At 42.7% G+C, this 18,869-nt stretch overlaps 1 protein-coding gene across 4 annotated transcripts in view; it reads right to left on the reverse strand.

The window, feature by feature from the left end:
* Sntg2 (syntrophin, gamma 2) overlaps window positions 1-18,869 on the reverse strand; it is a 201,492-nt gene that overhangs the window by 15,574 nt on the left and 167,049 nt on the right. For all 4 annotated transcript variants that reach the window (NM_001106720.2, NM_001414915.1, NM_001414914.1 and 1 more), the window contains one exon: window positions 2,823-2,915. In NM_001106720.2, coding sequence (NP_001100190.1) covers window positions 2,823-2,915 — 93 coding nt within the window. The remainder of the gene's footprint in view (window positions 1-2,822; window positions 2,916-18,869) is intronic.

The raw sequence follows: 18,869 nt of genomic DNA on the forward strand, positions 1-18,869 counted from the left end.
TTAATGGCCAAGGGTCAGACTGATCAGATAGTCTGTCACCATGCAGTCTAGTTCCCAAGGGCTCATAGCAGTCCTGAACAACATTATGAAACAAACGATACCATTTAAAACCTTTGAAAGGTTAATTTTCAGGGAAAGATGCTAGATTAAATGGTAAGACGTGTCCTCAGAGCCTCATTTGAAACCTACCATGGGAATAAGGGGCACTGGTTGGTAAAAAGGAGGACAAGGGAGCAGGAAGGAATTTAAAAGCGAAGGAAGATGGCGGATGCATGACTTAGTTGATACTGTGTACTGTGGGTTTAACCCCCACACAAGAGCAAGGGGCCGTGCAACCAGGAGGCTGAACATCCTGCTTGTAGCCTGTGCAGAGCAGCTCAGAACTTCCCACAGATCTTTATAGAGACAGGAAGGGAACTACAGAACACTAGACCCCTCTTCTAACTCATTAGGTGCCAGACTTTACACCACGCTCTTCCCTTGCAGTGTTGCTCCCCCTGGCTGCACACCGGACAGTGGGTAGACATGGGAAGAGTCTCACAAATGGTCTGCTGAAGAATCTTGTGTGTATTGTTCTATTCCCTGGAGTGACAGGAAGACTGGCTAAACAAGCCAAATACAGAAACATGAGTGGACCATGTGTGGAGTCTCCAGCAGGCAGTAGACTGCTGTGTTGTGCTTTGCTCTTCCTAGGTAAGGACCTTGGCCAGGATCTAGTCCAGGATATTGCCAAGTGCAGCACAAAAGACACACAGAATCCTTCAGACTATGTGGAGGCAGAACATGCAAACCTGCCCTTAAAGCAGAATCCTGAAGGTCTTAGATTTGGCGTCCTGAAGGGCAATACTGTGCATATCAGAAAGGAAGAAGCAGAAACTACACAGAAGACGTTTCTTCCTCTAAACCATACGCATCCTTGAAGAACACACATGACAAGAACATTCGGGTCTAGCTTCTAGATCATATTAGTAGCAAGGGCAGGTCCTGTATCTGCACAGGTGCCATGGCTACAGAAAAGTACAGCAGGAAGAACCCTTGACAAGGATCAAGAAGTCATTTGCTCACTGATTCTGTGCTGTAAGCAGGAATGGCCTTTGATGTTGGATGCAGAATTGAAATCCATTCTTGGCATTACATTTTTATGCAACTGCATTTTATTTTTACTACGATCACCACATAACTCCGCGGGGAACATCATGATAATTTCCCTGCGAGGAAGTGAAGCGAAAATGTTTTTAGTGAGTTTTCAGGCACCAGGCTTCTGTAACAAAAGCCTTCCTTTTCTGTCTCAGGATTTCTTCACCTCTGCACACAGACTTCTTGGCTATTTTATATGGTGCTCTATTCTGTTAATGGCAGTGGCTAAGCAGCACTGTGGTCCCCTCTCATGGACATCCGAAGCAGCACAGTACAGTACCCTTCCAGGTACTGGTAATGAAAAACCTTCTCCAGACATCTCCACGTGTCCCCTAGAGGGCAGACTTGTCCCGGCTGAAATCTTTGTTCTGGCAGAAGGAAGGGCACGGGGAAGAGCTCTAGACAAAGTTGCTGCCTGGGAGTATTTATCAACTGCCTGAGAGGCTGGGCCACGAAACAGCATAGCCTAAGAGGCTCAGCGACCGCAGTTTGGAAACAGCTATGAGAAAAAGATTCCTGGTTTTTAGAAGCCTTCGGTGAGCTTCACTTCTTCAGCGTAGTCTCTGGGAACGAGGGGAGGCCAAAGCTGAGCCTGCCCAAGGCATGTGGAAAACAGGTTTCTGGAAATGTCATTATGGTTAGTAACAGAAATGAAGACACGATCCAGTAGAATCCATGTGTAAGAATGAGCTTAAGCACGAGGCCCCAAAGACCAGACCACATTGCCATCATTCATGTCAGACGGCACATCATCAAACTGAAGCTTTATGCAACAAGAAAAGCTCCACTAGTCCACAGGTTCCTAAGTGCTGATGGGCAGCAGCCAATCGGATGGGACCCACGCTAGCCCGAATGGACAATGGGGACGACCATTCTGCTTCGCTCTGCAAGAGAAACCACAGGAAGCTGCTTCCTGTGAGCCATGGGGTTCTGTAGCAGGAGGCCCCTGGATCCTGCTCGAGCCACCCACGGAAACCACTCTTCTGCTCCGTGGGGCTGCAGTGGGCTGTTATGCTTTGTCCTTGCTAATAAAACCCAATGAGATCTTCACACTAAATCTGCTGGCACCCCAGGGTCACAGCTCCTCACAGGCACGCTTCCTCAGGCATCAAGCATTTGTAATTAGCAAAGTAGGTTTTTATAAATACTATGTGAAAAAAGCCTTGGCGCCTCACGTTGGCAAAGAATTCCTTAACACTCATGTAATTTGGAGAGCCCTCAGATGATAGTGGAAATAATCCAGCGATTTCTATTGCTCTCACCGGCCGCTTAATCAATACAGCTGGAATCAAGGGTGGCTTTTCTATTCCTGGATGCATGCTCCCAACACGTGGTCCTTACTCTCACCAAAAACGATGACTCAGGTTTTAAGCGATGGTTCTTTTCATTATGTTCTCGTGTTGTGGGTTTTTCCTTCAGAGAGATTATGAAAACCCACTCTGCGTTTTTCTCTCTCCTTCCCTCCCCATCTCTGTCTGTCTGTCTGTCTGTCTGTCTGTCTCTGCATCATAGTTACCAAACGCCATCTCACTGGAGTCTTTGCTACATGGATTCTAGGGCCCCAAACTAGCAAGTCGGGAGGCAGATAATATAGGCAGACCTTGGGTTCACACACAACGGGAGGGAGCTGCCACCTCTCAGGCACATAGGAGTAAGTGCAAAGTAGCATGCACAGGGCATCTTACCTTTGTTTTACTGTCAAAGCAGGTGAATCCCAGAGCAAAGTCCACCGTGAAGCACAGCATTTCTCCTTGCCAGCTGCACAGATACGTTTTGGACTAGAAAAGAGTATTAATAGTGAGTGAGCACTCTGCAATAGTTCTGGTTAACTATAGGAAGGAAGCTGGCACATTAGCTATTTTAGTCAAAGTACACTGTTTTAACTCCGAACACACAAACTATGTAGAATTAAAGGGAAGGTTTGGGGGTTGCAGGGAACTGTGGAGACACGTGTAGGCACTGAGATCTTCCTGGCTTTACAGTTTTAGACAGACAAAGGTTGTCTTTAAAGGCATCCACCGAACAAACCCAAATCACAAAAAACATTTCAACAGGTATCTGCTCTCCGATGTACCTTTAAAAACTCTCCCTGGAATATCTGTGTGCTTTAAGTGTTTCATGGCAGTCTAGGGAATATAAAAGGTATATAGTAAGGAACAGTCCTACAACTGGAAAAGCTGTTTTTATTAACGTCAGTAATCGGTCTGCAGGTGAAGTTACCCCAGATTACAGAAGATCTGAAGCCATCACTTGTGTGGGGAAAATCAGGGTGCTTCTCATGGGATAGATATGAAGGTCTTGCTTAGGGATGATGATGGGACAGGACTTGATTGTCTGACTCTCTGACATATGTACTCAACATTGGGAAGCCAGGAGGAGCCCACCTCACTCCTGCACTGCTCCTTATCACTCTACCCAGGATGCCATGGGCATCCTCCGCACTGTTACTGACTCTCCCACTTAGATCTGTTATATTATATTCTCTTCCTAGCAGCAAGACAGACGCCTGGAATAGCATTAAAATATATCAAAGATCCCTGGTGAGGTTGTCGCTACATCTTGGCTCCACTCTCTCCTTCACTTTTCATAGGGGTACAGAGAGCAGGCCCATGAAGAGAGGACCCTGTGCAACATGACTTGACAACCCTTCATCTTTCTCAGCCTTCCATCAGCTCCCTAATGCTGCCAGGTATTCATTTCTGCTCATAAACATGCGCACAGTAGCAGCTGCCCACTGCCCACTATGTGGTCTACCAGTGCTTTGATGCTGGTAGGAAATGGATGCTCCAATAATGGTCCCAGCTTTTCCCCTAACTCACCTTCCCTAACTTGACCCAGAGCAGAAGACGTTGCCTTTTGCAAGTCCATGGCAATTCATGTTCTCATAGTTTAGGACTCACTACACTTCTAGAATTTACATGTAGTGATTATAAACTGAGAAAAAAGATTTATTTCTAGGGAATCACTAGTTTCTTGTAGCCCAGGTCTCTGACATCATGAGACTAGTAGAACTGTGAACCCCAGTGGATACAGCCTGGTCTTTGGAGGAAAACACTGTTGTAGAATGTTACAAACCCCTGTGATTCTCCAGCCCCTCAGAGTCTCAGGAAGGACGGGGAGAGATGTGGAAGGTTTGTTCAGAGGCTCAGCCCTGCGGAATCTCACAGAAGAGGCAGCCAGTGGTTGCCAGGCATCTTTAGAGTCTGGCATGGTGTGTGTGCATATGTGCGTTAAAGCTCAGCATCTCCATTGTGTTGTATATTAACTCCTCTTCTTTAATATGTTGGAAAAAACCTCAAGTTCACATCTGCTCCCAGTCCTCTGAGAAGAGTAGGCCTCATGGTCCATTCAGTGGGAGAAGAGTATCAGAGAAGTGGCCACTTTAAAGGTACCCTTGTGGACTGCTTACATTTTAAAAATATACCAGCAGCTTAAACATTGTAATGTAACCGATAGGGAGAATTTTTCTGACACATATTTGGAATTGTTCAAGATATACAGGCTATAAGAATGACTTACTGAATAGCTTTAGAGCTGCTGTTTAAAGTATGGATAAAAGTTACACACAGAACACTTTGGCTGGGCAGAGAAGACCTGCCTATATTTAAGGGACACTACAGCATGGCATACAACGACCCATAAAACAATGCTTCATGGTGACTGTGGCATAGGACACCTAACAAAGCTTCTGAATAAATTACTATGCTCAGGAGAGATGTATTAAATGCCTCCCACTACAAATGCCCAGACCTTAGAACAAGTTTGCAGAGCATTTTAGAACATATTATATGAAAATGTCAGAGAGGCCTTAATAATAGCTCAAAGTATATGGCTGTGAAGGTCAGCGTCAGAACAAAAGAAACGGCAGCGACAAAGACTAACCAGTGTTTAAGAAAAACATCAAAAATCTCAAGCACAGAATCATATGGAGCTTTTGTTTTTAAAAAAAAAATCTCAAGACAAAAACCAAATGAGAATACTGGTGATCAAAAATGCCTTCTCAACTTTGTTCTGGAGAAAGAGCCTTGTTGCCTAGAGATGGTGCAGAGTTAGCCCCATGCAATTGCTCGTATACAAGGAGGAGACTGTGCAAAGAATTAACAGTCCATTGGGTTCAGTATGGCTTAACGGCAATGCCAGCTTTTAGGAGGCAAAAGCAGGAAGACTGTTAGCCTGGGCTAGCTTAGCCCAGACAGTCTGACTCTGTCTAAGATAACAATAAAAATGAGGATGTTAATGATGATTATGATAAAGACATCAATACAAGCAACTTGGAAAAGTCCTGGGCTTTAACACAGAAAAGCAAGGAACAGGTCTGATTACACACCCCCAGGCCAAGCTTGTCTGTATTACTGAAGGATGTGATGTATAGTGTCCTTTCTAGTGCTCTGTGTGTGTGTGTGTGTGTGTGTGTGTGTGTGTTTATATGAACATATATCAATGTTTGATTTTATATGTGTATGTATATATGTATGGATGCATGCATGCCTCTGTCTCCTGCTTTCCTTCCTTCCTTCCATTTCCCTTCCATTTCCCTTCCCTTCCATTTCCCTTCCCTCCATTTCCCTTCCCTCCATTTCCCTTCCATTTCCCTTCCATTTCCCTTCCATTTCCCTTCCATTTCCCTTCCCTCCATTTCCCTTCCATTTCCCTTCCATTTCCCTTCCATTTCCCTTCCATTTCCCTTCCCTCCATTTCCCTTCCATTTCCCTTCCATTTCCCTTCCATTTCCCTTCCATTTCCCTTCCATTTCCCTTCCATTTCCCTTCCCTTCCATTTCCCTTCCCTTCCATTTCCCTTCCATTTCCGTTCCCTTCCATTTCCCTTCCCTTCCCTTCCCTTCCCTTCCCTTCCCTTCCCTTCCCTTCCCTTCCCTTCCCTTCCCTTCCCTTCCCTTCCTCCTCCCTTTCTCCTCCCTTGATTAAGGGTAACTGCTTTCAATTCTTTTCTAAATATTTGGTTGAATTCTCCAATAGCATCTAGTCTAGGTATCTCTTTCTTGGGGAAGATGATCTGCCTCACCTTGATTGGAACCCTTGATTTTTGTCACCTGCTCTATGTATTCAGCGCTCCACAGGACCTGTCTACAAGAAGTCTTCTGCCATGGTGGTTTTCTTTGCTGGTTCTAGCAGTTTGTGTTTTTCCCTCTCTTTCTTTCCTGTGAGCTTTTGTATAGGCTCGTCAAAGTTAATGATATTTACAGAGAGCCAGCTTCATGATTTGCCTTAATACTTCTCTGACACATTAATGACATAATGTTTTCAAGTATTTGAGTATGTTCCTGTTATCTTTCAGTTACTGATTACTGTTTCCAATTTGGTTGGAGAACACAATTTAAATGGTTTTAGTTCTTATCAGTTTTCTGTGGTTACTTCATAGTCTGGGTATGGTTGATGTTGGTGTATGTCTCACAACCCTTCAAAATAACTTCCAGTCAGCTACTGTTCAGTGGGATGCTCCGTAAATGCTTCTTGTGATTTGCTGTTGGTTTGTTTCCTTTGGCTCCATCAGCTTTTACTTCATATATTTTGCAGTTCTGTGTCTAGTGAACACACATAGACTGCCAAGTCTCCTTGGCTGGGAGTTGGCTACTCATCATCCCACAATTCTGCTCGCTGTAGCATTCTTTGCTTTGAAGTCTATTTGATTTGATGACTGCTACCTTTGCTTTCCTTTGACCCGAGCCACATGGTAATATTTGAGGCAGCCTCTCTGTAGACATCACACGGTTGGGTGGTACTTGCTGTCAGTGTAACGCATTCATTTCTATGTTTAATTGCTCCTACAGATTTTAATTGAGGGGATTTGTGACGTCTCAGTTTCTGCCTGCATTTCCTGTTTCCAGTTTGCTTCCTTTCTGCTTAATGCCATGCTAGTTAGGAAAATGTTAGCATTCTGTTTTTATTTGCCTGAAGGGTTTTGAGTTTTGTCATGGATTTCCTCACCCGAGAGTCTTACAGAGGCTCACCTATGTCCATATGGCCTCCCTTCCCCATTCACTTGATTTAAGCATTTTCTCTACATACATTTGGACTCAGATGGACAGTTGGTATGGCTTTTGCTTCAACCACGACATGTGAAGATCTCTACCCTTTTCTTCCCTCTTCCTAAACACTCTGGGTTCCTACTCTTGCTTTTTCTTTTCTGTTTAGAGAAATCCTTTATCTAGTCCTTTTAGGAATGTCTGCCAAGGATGATTCATCTTCATTCCTCCTTAATTAGGAAATGCCTGGAAAGACATTTTTCATCTTTGAAAGGTATTTTCAATAGCTATGGGATCTGTAATACAATGTCTTTCCTGGCACTTAAATATTGGGACCCTTCTGTCTGCCATCATTCTTTTTTTATGAGAAATTTCGTGTAATCTGCATTATTTTACTCTGTAATCTTCTGCTCTCTCTGGCTGATTTCAAGATAGTTTCTTCTTTTTTTAATCTAATTTTCTGAGGTTTAATCACAGCATGTCTGTTGGTGTGGGCTTCTTGCGGTGTTTCTGTTTAGCATCTGCTTACCTCTTAAATGCACAGGCTTCTATCTTTGAAACTTTGAGCCGTAATTTCTTTGAGTATATTTGTCTTTCCTGCATTCTCCTCTCAGGTCTCTGGTCAGAGGCATTACACCTCAGTCTACATCTTGAGCCTGCCTTCCCTCTCATCTGTACTCTCTTTGTTACTCATATAGACAGTTTTTGTCAGCCCGGGTTTGGTCCCAGTCCCTCCCTCTACACTCATCTTACCTCATTGGCTGAGTTTTTAATTCAGTCACAATAATTCGCACATTTTCATTTTCTATTTTATTCTTTCTCTCCTCTGTTGTGTTAGTTTTCTTTGTGCTTATGATATTTTTATTTGTTAGAATATGTTCATACTTGCTTTTTAAGCATATATTTTTTAAAGACACAGCTGCCCTCAAATCTTTCCCAAAATAAGTTTAACATTTTTGAATTTCAATGTTGGCACCTGGGGACTGTCTAGCAAGTCTCTGAGATGTTCCTAGGTCTTAGCACGACAGGTGGTTTTCTTTTGGAGTCTTGGGAGTTTTGTCTTATGAGATGTCTGATCTTAGGCAAATGTTCTGTTTGAACCAATTCCTTGACATTGTCTCAGCAGGGGGCAGGGTGTCAGGTGGGCTAGACATGCAGCTCCCCCTCTTGCTTGGATTCCTTGTTCCCTCGATGAAGATAAAAATCCTGGCCATCTACTTGTCTGCTGTGAATACTCCTAGGAAGGATGTTTGGGCTTCCCCATAACTGGCAAAGGTGGAAATCCTGGCTCAAGAAAATTTCCTACCTCAAAGTCAGAACCATAAAACAGGCTTCAAAACCATGTGAACCATGGAATTTCAGTAAGCAGGCATACCCAGCATATGCCTGGAGCCAGGGGTTGCAAAACAACCTGGCTTATCTCTCACCTTGTAATTTATTAAAAACCAAGTAATAATAATAATAATTAGAAAACATTGTCTGGGCCTGGTAAAGCTGGGTCCTACCTGACCCCATTCTCTAGTACTACAAAACCTGATTCTCGGATCCTGCATGGCACGTCCTCCTGTCCCCTCAGATACCGAGCAGCAGGTTTGTGGTCACCAAGATCTTATACCAGTAAGCCTGTTGTAGCTGTTTACATTGAAGAGCTGCTATGTAGATGATTTTTTGTTGTTTACTAGGCTGCATCTTTAATTTAGCATAGAGCTCTTGTGAGTCAGTTCCTGGGTTTCCTGGTAATGGCTTCTTCAGTTCCAAATCTGAGAAAGTGAGGCAGAATGAAACCCAGGAGTCAGCCACTTGGTTCTTTCTACTTCGAGGCTGCTAGCTAGTCAGTTTCTGCTGTGGTTTGGATGTAAGTGTCCCTGGAATAGATGGATGCATTGAGGAGTTGGTTCCTAACTGGTGGCCCTATTTTGGGAGGGCACAGAAACTTTGTGGCTGCCACAAGCCAAGAAGCTTTGTCTACAGACTGCCTCCCCACAACCCAATGATACTTTTCCTCACAGCTGACCAGGAAAAAGTGATCATGAACTGAACCCCCTGAAACCAAGAGGTAAAGAACATTTCTCTTTCATGGCTCTGCCAGCTGTTCTGTGCTAGTTACACAGAAACTACCAATTGTTTCCCTGTTTTCCTATTCCCAGAGATATCCTACATATGATGTGTAATATCTAGGGTTTTACCCCACTTAGTGGAAAAGAAAGGGGCCTTATGCTATCCTTTAGTAATAGTGTCATAAGAGTATTTCTAAAGATTGTATTTTTAGTTTTTGGTCATGACATGATGTAATGGTTTACTGAAAACATTTCAAAACAATCTATTGCTATTGAAATTCCAGTGAAGGTTTTCTGTGACAGTCCCCTGGACTCTTAGTTCTGCATGCAGTTCTTTCTAGAAGAGAGGCAAGCACATAGCTTGGCTTTCCCTCCCTTTCTGGTGGCCACAGTAGTGCTGCTTACTGCAAGTCTACACAGGAGCACAGGAGAGCACGCTGCAGCTGAGTGTGGTGGGCTGTGGAGCAGCAGGCTCTGCATGCTTCTATCTGAGCTATATTCAGAGACCATCTCAACTCTTCCACCTGTCACTGAGAAGTGAACGGATTAGCTCATTAGCTCCAGTGAACCATGAACAGAGACCCTGCCACCCTCAGCATGACAGGACAGACCCTGTCCTTACAAGGAAATGCAGAGATTGAGTTTAGAGCTGGCCCATGTCCACAGACATCTCATCTTTACTAAGTACAGATCACTTGCCAAGGCTGTGGAGGACCCAGTGTATGGGTGGTTTTCCACAGACACTGCATCACAGAGAAACCGAGGCTCAAGCTGAGCGCTATGAGAACTGGAGATCTCGCGCTGCCCAGTGTGCAGAGCTGTGGGCGTTTTCTGCTAGCTTCTTTTGGCACAGTGTGCCTGTTGCTAATCAAGACTCCCAGACCCTGAGAAGGCACAATCAGAAAGGTTCTGAATACCTACCTATGCTTTCATCTCCAAAATGCCACTCCAGAAAATTACATGTGTGGTAGTAGCAGGAAAATCAAGATAATTAAGATTAAAATAGCTCTTTGTACGATGGTGGGTTGTGAACTAAATCAGACTGTGCTAAAATGTAGTTTTAAATAGCACATTTGGGTTCATTTTCACATATTAAAAAATATTCACACTCTGGTACCATTAAATAAACAAAGGCATGGATATTAGCTTTTGAAATATCATAGAGAACATGGAAGGATGTTTAAATGGAGGCTGATAAATAACAAAGGAGCTAGGGAAGCAATTCTTTTCATTGAGAGGAGCAGGAAGCCTGGGGCTGTTTGGAGACACCAGGGCAGCGAAGAGATTGAAAAGCAGCTACTGCAGAAGCCCTTCTGGGGCAGCACAGACACAGGGCAGCCTTCAAGCCCCAGCCCACTATCCACTTTAAATTATAAAAGAACAATGCTAAGTCCTGCAGATCATACCCTCTCAGTTACGTAGGTCTCTTGATTCCCTTTTAAGGTGCACAGCTTGCAAAGCAAAGGGAGGTGCTCACTGTCCTTGTCCTAGTGCAGGCTCCTAATCCTGCTACACACCACTAGAGATCAGAGCTGAGATCAGACGTGACGAGGGGTCGCGTCCCTTCTAGGTTGTAACGTGCTCCCCTGAAAAGTATGTCATGATCCTAAATCAAGTGAACACAGTGCTAAATGGGAGGTTTACAGAGTTAGATGTGGACATTCACTAAAGAATACAGATAGCAGCCCAACATTATGCTGTGACGAACTAGAAAAAGAAGAAGAAAAGTGGAATAGAAATCTAGAAAAAGGAAAAAAGATAAGAAAGGTAAAAAGAAATGTAAATAAAGGAGGAAATAGAAAGACAACACAGAACATTTACAGACTAAAAACCTTGAAAAGAGATTTTTTTTTTTAAAAAAAATTAAAGCCCCAAGTCTAGCTGTATTGGTGAAGTACAAAGAAGACTCAAATAGCTCAAGTCAGAAATCAAACAGGGCATACAGTTGCTGATTTTGCAGAAATAAAAACACTGCAAGAAAATACTGACAATTTCACATAAATAAATTAGATAAATTAGATGAAATTGATATGTTCTTATGAGACACATAATCTTCCAAGACTGACTGTTATGAGGGAAAAAGTGGGAACATTTAGAGAGCTGGTAAAGGCACCGAGCCTCAGCTAATAGACCAATCCAAAGGAATCCAATAAGCCACTCGGCTTCACTGGCAAATGCTACCAAATACCTAAAAATGAATGAAAATCTCTTAAAAACTTGAAATTTCATATTTCCAGACTTGCCTCCTGAGACAAAATCTGCCTGATCTTGATGCTAAAACCAAAGCCCCTCCAGGAGAAAAATAAAGACCAGTCTTTCTAGTGGATACCAGTGCCCAAGTTTACCACCACCAAGAGCAGCCAGAATTCAACAATGCATTATAATCATTGCATACTTTGACAAAGTGTTCTTTATCTCTGTTAAAAAGTAAAAAGATAGCCGGGCACCAGAAACTCAATCAATGCCCTGTAGTATATTAAAAAAGGAGGGAGGAAAACTTTATCATTTCAATTTACCTAAGAAAGGTATCGGCACAATCCAACACCATTCTATGAGTCAGACAAAGAGACCACTGATATACACATACTGAAACTGCACCATCTGAGAAGGGCTGTGTGTGAAATCCCACGGCTAACATCAGTGGTAAAAGGCTGTGAGGGTTTCGTGTCTCTGAAAGAAACAAAAAGCATGCAAACTGGAAATAGAGACAAACAGAAAATCATCTTTGTTCACAAATAACGTGAACTTTTATGCAGAAAATCTTTTAAAAAATCAAGAAAATTGAACACTATTCATGCATAGAAAATAAGTAATGGAAGCCAATTATGCTTCTACATGCCAATCATGAACAGCCTAAAAAGATATTAAGGAATAATCTCATTTATAATTACATCACAAAAAATAAAATACGAGGATTAGAATAGTCAACCAAGTAACAGAATACTAACCAATGAATAAAGTATTTAAATTAAAATACGTAACCAAGGAATTTAAAAAGTCATACACTTCAACCTTGAGAAGTCATCTTGTGTTTCTACACAGGAGATGTAATGTTGAGGTGCCCATTCTACTGGGATTCACCAATGCAAACTCATACAAACGCCAAAGACATTTTCATAAGATTATAAACTGTTGCAATCAGGCTGTGCTAGAAGTTATTCCAATTGTGTAAACAACCAGTGTTTTTTGTTTTGTTTTGTTCTGCTTTGTTTTGTTTTTGTTGTCTTCTTGGAGGGGAGCTGTGCCTTGTTTTGAGATTCTCCATTTTAAAAGCAGCATTTCATTCCGACTTGCATACAAGCACAATGCATGCACCTTGCTATGGTCTTAAATATCACCTATCTACATGCTCTAGGAATTGCCTTAAACTTTGTAGTTAACAACCATTTACCAACAGTGAAACAACCCTTGGGAATTAATTCTCTTAGTTCCAATTTATAGATAAGGAAACTGAGGCACCACGCCCAACCCCAGCCCAGTGGAAATGTCATGGGGACCTTTCTTCACTTTGCAGATGTTTCAGTCCAGCCATTGAGGCTCAAAACAATAGTTGGTACTGTGAGTATATATATGGTCTTGCTCATTGTGACCTTGGGCATTCTGTTGAGCGTTCCAAGTAAGGATGGTGCTATTAATAGTGTTCTCATTTAGCTTCCCAATCAACAGTATTGCTCTAATTTCCCATCTCCTGCTGATTGCTCAGTTCAGAGCTGCTTGCTTCTGTCCCACTGCCTGAGCCCACAGGCTCATGGTGGTGGCTTCAATGTTTTCTGGTCCCAAGTGTGGCTTCCCATATTGCTTCCATGTCCTGTATCTGTGAATCCTACTAATTTGGGTGCAGTGTAGTGAGATTATCCAGTGGAAGGCATGGCATCTATGGTTTCCCCAAGGCCCATTTATCTTTGAAGCCCTGGCTCTGAGCAGGAAGAGAACCCTGGTGGACAGGCTCATGAGGAAGAGAATAAGGAAGGACAATAGCAATAATAAAGGCCATTTGTTGACAAATTTTCTTTGAACTTGGTTGTCCTGGTTTGTTTATTTGTTGACAACTTGACACAAATTAGAATTGTCGGAAGTAATACTCTACTAATATTTTACTAGTTATGTAAAACTATCATTTTAAGTAAAAAAAAGTAAAAGCAAACTAATTTTCTTTGGTTTATTCAGAGAATACGTGTCATATTTTTATAAAGATCCACCAATAAACTATAAAATATAGTGGTTTGGAGTGTATGCCAGAAGAATATGTTACCGGTTTTTAGGTTGCTTTGTAAATTTTGGGAGTACTTCATTTGTGAGAACATTCCTTGAAGATTTGGGGTTCTAGTGTCAAAGAAAATAGGATGCTGGTTACCCTGAACTTATGTTCTGGAAAGCCATCTGGACTCTACTGTTAGACATATAACCAGGTCAGTGGTCATCTCTCCCTACATCATCCACCAGAATGGGATTGTTAAGACATAGAGACCAGAACCTTCAAGTTGAAAGCAATTAATAAAAGCTAATTTGGCAGGCTCTTCTGGAGAAGGAATGGATTAAACCCTGAAACATAGTAAGTTGCAGAAATAAAAACAGTACCACCAGTAATCCAATTAAATTAAGCTATGATGTGCTTCACAGGAATACCTAGCCAGTTCTAACCCAATGTAGGCTCCAGCAGCTTTCGGATAATATCCAGAGACGCTAATGTGCCAAGAACAACACTAGGTAAGAGTCTTCATCACCTCAGGTCATGATGTATTCTGGATTTAACCACTGAGCCACCTTATAATGGCACTACCCTAGACTGACCTCAACAAACTGAATAGCTACACAGAAGCTTTTGGTACCTGGAGTGGGGCAGTACCACATGATGTCCCTGAGCATTATAAAGTTGTCAGGAAGCACAACAGGGGCCTAGACAAGTGAAAAAGACTGTTGTACTTACAGTGTGGTGAGTCTAGCCTGCTAGAGTACAGGCAGAATAGAATACCCAGTGGCATCATGGTAGAATTATCCATAGAGAACACACTCTGTAGGTCTGGCTTTGATCCTCAAAGAGAGCCTCATGGAAAGATGTTTGGCTCTTCTTCAGGAATTCTTGGCTCTAAGATGTATGACATAGACCACTGAAAGTCAGTGTGGAGTGGATAAGAGAAGTAAGTATACAGCAGAGAAAAAGGGTTCTTAGACACTGATTATCGATGCTGATGGGCACAGGCAAATCACATTGGGCAGAGCCCGATCCAAGATAGTAGCCAAAGACTTCAGGATCAAGCAGGAGCAAAATGAATATAGGTACAAATGTGTCCCTCCTTGGCAAATCAGGAACTCAGTAGCTTGAGAGGACACTCAGGAACTGTCCTGCCTTCCTTCCTTCCTGAGAATGTGGGCTCCCTCGTGAATGCTGCCTGTTGGCTTAGACGATGTCCTCTATAACTGCTCCAGTATGGTCTCCATGTATGTATTCTATGCCTCCTGAAACCAATTTCCCAGCTCAGGTGCTAGCTTGGGCTCACAGTGTACTGTGTGGCTTCAACTTGATTGTGCCCCCTGAGGAATGCAGAGTCCCCAGCATAAGGTGATAATTCAGTAAGTGTCTGCTGTGAGAAAAAAACATGCCACACTGAAAACACCCAGTGATCTCTTAGAAGGAGGTGAATTCTGTGCAGCTAGTAGATAGAAGAAAGACACCGACAGGGAAATGAACTTATTTTCAAACACTGCATAGATGAAACAGGCACACTGTCCCCAGTCAGGCTCTGGAGGCCACTGGTCACCTACTCCTTTGCTCCCAACATGGTATCTTCTCACGCCCCTTGTCTGAATGTATCTTCTAGGGGTCTCCAAATGCAGAGGTACCCTAGTGAGATATTTGAGGATGAGGGCAGCCCAGTGTGCCGTCTTGCCTGCTCTGTGCCCAGAGTTGAGCCTGAAGAACACGTTGGAGTCAGTAAAGATCCCAGTGCTTTTAAGCTATCCACCAGCACACAGCTAAGACCATCCTGCCAACCTCGAAAACTTGCGAGTCTCGTATGTTAGTGGTAAAAGGAACATGAGCTTCCCCATCTCCCTAAGAACTGTTGGTGACAAGCTGTCTTGCCTTTCTACAGTCTGATTTCTGCCATGTGTTTTTTACCCAACTGCCGTGTCGAGATACTGGATCAAATGTCCTATGTCCATCCTTGGCATCTGAAAGGAACTCTTAAGTTCTCAGATATTCTCCTCTCTGGATGAAGTGTCTCTTGGGAATTCCTGTTGTTGGGCTTGTGCTTTAACTTCTCATGTAAGTGACAATGACATCTTGTGATGGGTCCTTGAAGGATACCTGAACTCAGCTTCATGCTATCCACAGAGCACTGCTATGGTGCTTCCTGAGAAGGTTTGTAGAAGGGAGGAGGTCAGAAAGGAGGCGATTCACCGACTTCCCTCCACAGATGGTCTGCTCACTCCTTTTAAATGTGGTAATTCATTTTAGGATGCTTGACTCGCAGCTGGTCTTATGGCGGTGAGATGATATTAGTTATGAATACAATTCTGATGCACGGGGAAGTAGGGCAATGGAATCAAGAGAACCAGGCCACAGGTGCTAGGAAAAGAAGCCCCAGGCTTCATTCAGATCAGAAACTGGACAGACAGAAGTCACTGATGCAGATAGTGCTAGACCAGCATCCAGGGAGAGGTTGGGGATCAGTAGTCTAAGAGAAGACAAGGAAGCTCCGCAGGGCTCTGTTCAGAAACTACACATCCCTACATGTGGGGCAAATGGTATGAGTTTCATGTGCATATAGAATGGGCCAACAATGGGAGTGGGAGGGAGGACTGAGGGAGGGGCAGAGAAGAGCTAAGGCAGCAGATTGAGGAGAGGTGATGAGGGGAAGGGATGCTAGGCCTGAGACAAGAGGCTGCAGGACCTTTAACTGGATGGTGTTCTAACCACAGCACTCAGGGTGCATTCAGACTCTTACTGGAGCATGAGGAGTCTGAGCACTTTCTGCCTGTGGCTTGTCATGGGGCAGGCCTAAGAGGAGGCTAGGAAACCTGAAGAGAGATTGCATGCCGTCTAGTCCATGACTAGCTCACTACGGAAGAGTCTCTGCTGCCTTTTGCTCTACGTGCTGTGTATGCACACATGGGAGCAGACGGAAGATGGAAGGGCAGCTAAGCCTTAGCCTGCACAGCAGACTCAGGTGTGAAAACAACCCAAACTTAAACAGATTAGCAAGTCAGCACACAGGCGGAGAGCTTCACGATAGCTAAGACTGTCATGGATTTCCTTCTTTTGGTGAGGTCACATTCCCATGGGAGTGAAGGCACAGCAACATCAATCGGTATTCTAACAAAGTAACTCTGCTCAAGGCCAAGGTCTTCTTGAAATGACTAACTTTGCTCTTTCACAAAGTCACGAGAAAAAAAAATGTTGGAAACAGCTGCTTCTTGGCAACAGGAGACAAGATTGGCCACTATATACCTGGTTGGAACTGTGTCCACCATACACTCATAGGCACACATAAACACATCACACAAACACACAAGCACAACACATACCACATACACATACACAAACACATAAACACAACACACACATAGACACACATACATATACACACACATACATATACACATACACATACACACACATACACATACACATACACACAAACACAAACACACATATACACACATACATATACACATACACACAAACACAAACACACATATACACACACATACATATACACATACACATACACATACACACACACATACACATACACATACACACACACACACACACACATACACATACACATACATATACTGGCTAGCTTCAGTCAAGCCCGAAATTCTACATTCAATGATAGTCTAGCCTTGGAAGATGCTGAGGCCATGGTCAGCAGCATCATGACCTCCAAATATCCACCAGTAATGCCTAGGACTTTGGGCTATATTGTTAAGTGGCCAAAGGGGTTCTTAATGTATGACAGGAAAAAAAAAAGACCTTCATAAAGATAATCTGGGTCATCAGTCAAACCTCCTAAGTCCTCACCATAGGAAACCTGCTGTCAGAACAGAACTATTCCAGGCTTCATAGATAGACCAGAGCCAGGGCAGAGGTATGGGGTGAAACTTTTCAGCCAGTTGCTGCGTATGGCTCTATAAACCCACCCCAGAGCTCCAACCCACAGAGCTGTGGGAGAGAACACCATAGTGCCAGGTAAGCCAGAAAACACATGGTAACTCCTGTGTCAATCCCAAGGCTCCCGTGCTCAGTCTTTCAGGATACTTCATTTTCCTGTGATGGTTAGCGAATCCACTATCTTATTTCACTCTCGAGGCTGGCTGAAAATACATCATATCCTCATTTAGATCTCTGTTACTTTACATTTCATATTTGCCTTTTCCAAATAGTTTCCTGGGAGGTGTTTGTGTTGGGCAAACATAAACACAATCTAAATCTAACTCCTGTGTGCAAACATCAGGAGGGGCAGCCACTGCTAAATGTTTTCATGGATATTCATTCCTGGATTGCTCACCAGCCTGACAGGAGGAGCTGGTGCTGAGCTCACCTCTCCTGGGCACTCCTTTCAGGACCCATTAGCATGAACCATAACTGATGATATCACTGGAGGTTATGAATTAAGCCCAGAGAACGAGTGGGTAATGATAATCATGTGGTCAATGTAACCTCCCACATATGTCTACCATAATAACAGACTATACCTCTATAGGTGGTACATTGTTGTGAATTGTGAATATTTGATTTTGATGGGTTAAATAATACTGCAAAATGCTTAACAGAGACAAAATTCTAATAGAATTATAAATTTCAATTAGATTTAAATTAAAAAATTGTTACTTGGGTGTGTCCATGACATATATGTGAAAGTGTATATGAAAACTATATAGGGCTATGTAGGGACTAAGAGGATGATTTTATGCACAGAGTTCCCTTGTTTCACCTTTAGATGGAGTTAGGAATTTGAACTCAGGCCCTCACACTCCTGTGACATGTACTTTGCTTCCTGAGTCAGTTAGTCAGCACAGATTTTAAGGAAAATTTTAAGAATGTGAAATGAATAATATCCCTATGAAGTCAATGTCCCCTTAATGGCGAAGAATATCTCCCAGAGAATGTTCAAATAAGTGAATGATTGGAAAGGCTCATTTCAATGTGGGTTTATATGGAACTTTAAAAAGGAGGCAACCCCAGTGTCTTTTTTGTAGGCTGAGAAGCAACAGGAGAATGCTAGAGAGGAAGAAAATACAATTTCAAGAGTAATGGGCATTGCATTGATGGTTTTAAATTAAAATAAAAACCTGGCTAATAAGCTACTTCTGTAAACAGCTCAGCAAGCCAGAACTGAGGTACTCTGCTTTGTGTACAAAATTAAAATAAACTAAAACTTAATTGCTTTTGGTAGCAAAGCGGTGATGATCTTTTAATCATCTCATTAATCTACCCAACTACTCTTTAGTATTCCATCCAGTGTCTCTTTGGTTCTTTTTCTCTTTAAGAATAAACAATAAAACATATTTGTAGTAGTCACAAGGTATTAGAATTCTCTTACTAACAGTGGTTTTTTGAAATGACTCCAAGATTGAGATTTCTCTAAAAATTATCTGGAAAATTAATGGAAGCACTTAGGGAATTGTATTTTGCATATTCCAAAGTGAAGTGTATTTTAAACGTTAATTAGCTAAATTACTGG

The sequence above is a fragment of the Rattus norvegicus genome, chromosome 6 (genome assembly GCF_036323735.1).
Source record: "Rattus norvegicus strain BN/NHsdMcwi chromosome 6, GRCr8, whole genome shotgun sequence".
Lineage (NCBI taxonomy): Eukaryota > Metazoa > Chordata > Mammalia > Rodentia > Muridae > Rattus > Rattus norvegicus.